Source organism: Echinops telfairi, unplaced genomic scaffold (assembly GCF_000313985.2).
Source record: "Echinops telfairi isolate 266 unplaced genomic scaffold, ASM31398v2 ScPeMD7_5592;HRSCAF=6446, whole genome shotgun sequence".
In the NCBI taxonomy this organism is placed as follows: Eukaryota; Metazoa; Chordata; class Mammalia; order Afrosoricida; family Tenrecidae; genus Echinops; species Echinops telfairi.
The window spans coordinates 11,059,044-11,063,389 of NW_022109491.1; the positions used below are offsets into that span (position 1 = coordinate 11,059,044).

The 4,346-nt window shown below is 45.9% G+C and overlaps 1 protein-coding gene across 1 annotated transcript; it reads right to left on the reverse strand.

Annotated features, from left to right (window-relative positions):
- Positions 1-1,407: 1,407 nt before the first annotated feature.
- Positions 1,408-4,003, reverse strand: SPINT4 (serine peptidase inhibitor, Kunitz type 4). Its single transcript, XM_030887057.2, has 3 exons — positions 3,886-4,003; positions 2,278-2,455; positions 1,408-1,479 (listed from the first exon to the last, which is right to left on the reverse strand). Exons 1-3 carry the CDS (start codon positions 4,001-4,003, stop codon positions 1,452-1,454), a joined length of 324 nt encoding a protein of 107 aa, XP_030742917.2. The 3' UTR covers positions 1,408-1,451.
- Between the last annotated feature and the right edge of the window lie 343 nt (positions 4,004-4,346).

Genomic DNA, 4,346 nt, shown 5'->3' on the forward strand with positions numbered 1-4,346 from the left:
TTTCCCAGAATTCTCAGGAGGCCAGGTCCACACAGAAGTCTCATTGGCTATCTCCAGACTGACAGCCTAGACTCCACCCCCTACACTCTTAATCCTTAAATTGACACCAGCTTAGGTGACTCCCACACTTGGTTCTTCACCAGAGTTGATTCCAATCAAGTGGACTTAAAGTGGACTCTCATAGTCCCACTTGCTTATTGGAAACACTGTCTGGATGGGGGTCTGACTCATCGGAAATTAATAGAATTTTCACAGGAAAAAAAGTCTCCATTTAGGGGAATGGTCTCCCTCATGGTAAGACAGAGCATCGGTCACACTTGTGTGTCTAGTTACAGAGTCTCATTGATTCCCAATGTGTGTGATGCTGGTCCTCGTTACCGATGGTCCAGCATGTGATTCAAAGGTGAAGCGCTGAACTTTGTCTATTAGATGGACAGAGAAGGCATGTAGAACAGGTGTTCTTCCATCAGTCTAGGTTCAACTGGGCTGCCTTTAAAAACTCCCAGGTGAAACAGTAGCCCGTGTATCGGATAGCTGCGCAGATCCTAGCCACGAGGCACTGTGTAGCATGACATTCAGAAGGCTTGAGAACCAGCGTTTGGATGGTGTTTGTTAGTAGCTGAAACACAGTAATTAGGGCAAAGAAGCATCTCTAAAGAGCTGCTTCTCAATAGAGATTAGGTCAGGAGCCAGTAATTGGGGCTCGTGGCTTTGGGGCACGTGAACCAAGCGCGATGACAAAGAAAACTTTGTATGTGTGTAGAGGCATTACATGTTTGCCGATGAGTGAGAGGTGGCTTTAAAGGCCTTAAAAAGAAGCATAGCTATGGTTCCACAGCCTCTTGAACTGATGGGTAGATAAGAGAAACTGACCTGACAGACTGGGCTAGTTAAATACCTGAGACAGTGCAGTAGGAGATAGGACTCAAGAGTAAAGGGAAGTTTGGAAGGTGCCCGCTGACATTCCAGCCAAGGAGACAGAGTCAGAGAGGTGTGTGGGCTGCCACAAAGGCCCTGTCATTTGACTGGTGGGACAGTTATGCTTTAGGAAAGACAGAAGCAGGGACAAGAAAATGGCTTACCTATAGACATTTCAAGGGTCATGGAAGCATTACAAAGGTCATAAACTAAATCTGAATTTTCTGATATCTTTTTTTAAACAGTTTTATTGGCACCTCATCTGCCTATCAATAGTTCATTCATATCAAGAAGAGCTGTACAATCATTACCTCAGTCAGTTTTAGAACATTTTCTTCTTCCCTGTACAATTGTTCTTCATGTAATTCTTTTTTTAATTATGGCAGAAATATACACAACCAAACATTCAATTCAACAACTTCTTCATGTATAATCCAGGGCCATTGATTATGCTCTTTTAAAATTTAATTTATTATTATTTTTTATACTCTTGAATTTTCTTATATCTTTATTTCTGATGGAGCGTCATGAATTCATATGTCGTCATCTTCTTGTGGAGTCCTGTTTAAGCAGAAACATAGACTTAGAGTGTAAGTTTTAGAAATCTCCCCCGATTAATCTAGGTCATTTTTATCTCAGGGGATGCCCAGAGGATATCTTCTCTTTCAAGATCCCTCCTGTTCCATTGATCGATTTCTTTCTTTCTTTCATTCATTCACTCACTCACCCAACACTAAGTCATTGCCCATTATGTGGCATTATGTGCCCTGCAAAGATTGACTAGGGATATAATAAATCAATAAAACAAAAAATTCTCTTTTTTTGGCTTTTAAGTTTACTCCTAAGGTTACCATTCACCTCAGCCTTTTGGAAATCAGTTCCATTGCGGCCCTGCTAAACTCCATGAACCTTCTAGTTTCCATGACGGGGAAGTGAGCAAGTCTGAGCTGGAAATTTAATGGTGCGAAATAGCATGTTGCTCTGGGGTGTTCACAGGATTAGTAGTTGAAAACCTGGGCTTGCGTGACCTTGTGCATGTAAGATGGTCAGTGTTTGGGTAACTATCAGACATGGTTGTCAATCTTAGGCCAGTTTGTTTTCTCTACTGGATCGGGTTTCCTCATAGGCTGTGTGAATACAGCATCACGCATATGAAGATTGCTCCCTGAAGTGCCTGGCACATGGTAATTGTTCAAGAAATGATAGGATCATTTTCTCTATAGAGAAATGAACAGAAGGATGTTACATACTTTGATTTCAAAAGTAGTGGTAGGTCCTGATCTATTTCTTTATATGGTGGGCTCTCAGAACCTCTCCTTTCCGACTCCCATTGATCCATCACAGGAATGGACGCCTTACCTTCGTTTGTATCTTTCAACACAGGCTACTTGGCATTCGATTTTGAGTTTGTAGTTGTTAAGGTTCCCGTCACAGCCACTGTAGAAAAAACTTTCACAACTTTTGGAAGTTTTGTTGTAGAAATATCGAAAGTGAACTTCAAAGCAGCTGCCCGACTCCATATCCATTGTGCATGGATCTGCGGAAGAGATTTCCATCAGGTTAGGGGGGGAGGGCTAGGACTCAGCAGGTGGGCTTATCTTTATGGGCACTTATCAGTCCATTGTGTTAGCTGGGCAACATCCCCATATTCAAGGTTACAAGAAAGCCAAGTGGTTTTCCTTTGGAAGTAGAGTCCTGTGGTAAAATGACCCTTAGACCCTAGGTAAGAGCCACAAGCTCTGGTCCCGGGCAGTGACGTGGAGAAGCAGCGAGGAGTGGAAGGGGGAGGTTCCATCACTAGCTTGTGCAAGGCGGTGAGTTTCCAATTTCAGTTGCCAGGTTGTTAAAGCTCATTCATCTCATGCTCGTCCATATGCTCATCTCCCTCTCTGCTTCCTGAACAGGCAGAGCACAGAATTCAGCGTGCCAACGCCCCCGTCTTCATGGATTCACTGGATCATGCAGACTACACATTTGGATAACTGGCCCTCTGCTATCTTTCAACCGCTGGCAAAGAATACCAATATGTATGTCTCTGCCATCTTGTCTTCTTCGCCCTCCCAGAGACAAATCCTCTGTGTCCACTGGGGAGCCAGTGGCCCAAATAGCCACGTTTGTGGTGGTGCTGGCAAATTGGGGGATGTTTGCTCCCCACCCCCCTCCCAAGTAGCCACCCTGGAGTTGACTTCCTGGGAAAACTAGCTATGGAAGTACAGTGAGTGACATGCATGGTCCTATTTCCAGCTCACAGTGACCTCCCGAAACTGAGCAGAGAAACAGAGGAAAGAGGCGCGTCCAGAATTGGGAGTGTCGCGCTCACAGCATGGACCATGCCACCTTCCTGTCTTCTGGAAGCACCGAGCCTGGGAAGCTTATCTGGGAAGAAAGCCGCGTTGCCCTTCTCTGCAGCACTGTGAGCTTCTTGACCTAAGGACCACCGAGTCAAGTGTTGCCTTATATCCAGAGCCCCGCTAGACAAGGCCTCAAATTGATCAGTCTCTAGTTCCCTTTTCCCGGTTCCTCTTCTCTGAAATCCACACGCTCGTGGTCTAGGATCTTTGAAATTGGCCACACCACCCTGAACCCAAACGACTTCCATCTCGTTGGACAATGCTAAAAAGAGCGCTCCACCTGGAAATGATTTCCTTGCATCTCCCATCTGTTCTTTTCATCCACTCCCCACAGGAGCCCCGAGTCAGGGCCTGCGGGCCTGTGAGAATGGGCAGCAAGGAGGCACCTGCCTAGACCACCTAGACAACGGGTTTTTGTCTTTTCAAAAAATAGTTTTATCGCCATGTACTGCACCTATCATGCAATCGAACTGTCTAGTCATGTGCCATCGGCACGGCCATTTCAGAACATTTAACTCTCGCCCTCCTTGTTGTTAAAAAGCAGATTCTTTCAACGACATTTCCCTTCTCCAATGGACTGTGGCTGTTGGATTTCTCTCCTGCCTCAAATTCATACCTTTGAGCTCCCCGCAAATCTTCTCAGTGACTTTAGCAACGCCGCCCATTGATGGAACGGTCCACCAGGAGCAGATGAAGAAGAGCCCTAGAAGAAATGCCAGCTTAGTCGGCTTCATGGTGCAGGCAAGCAGCAGGTCGGATGATTTGGGTCTAACACCCGATGTTATATCTGGGGCTTGGCTCTTGAGAGGACTTGAGCCCACACCCCTCACCCCAAGGGCCAGGACGCCGTATTCCTAGATGATGAGTTGGCCAATGAATGCTTGGGTACCCAGCCATGAAACAAAAGGTCCCAGGCTGATGAGACCCCTGATAGTGAGTTCCGTGTTCATCCAGAAACGATAGAAACTGAAGAATCAGAGCCACTGCACAGGCTTAACCTTGGAGGGTGGAATCATTAGAGCGAGGCATAAATGAGGGATGACTTCCTTCAACAGCAGACGGATCCCAGCACACCAG

What these genes read in the sequence shown, in the direction of transcription:
- SPINT4 (XM_030887057.2), bottom strand. Translation starts at nt 4,003, where the DNA reads ATGAAGCCGACTAAGCTGGCATTTCTTCTAGGGCTCTTCTTCATCTGC. An exon ending in GATTTGCGGGGAGCTCAAAG is followed by an intron (nt 2,456 to 3,885) that starts GTATGAATTTGA and finishes TCTCTTCCGCAG; the next exon opens with ATCCATGCACAATGGATATG. An exon ending in GTTGAAAGATACAAACGAAG is followed by an intron (nt 1,480 to 2,277) that starts GTAAGGCGTCCA and finishes CTGCTTAAACAG; the next exon opens with GACTCCACAAGAAGATGACG.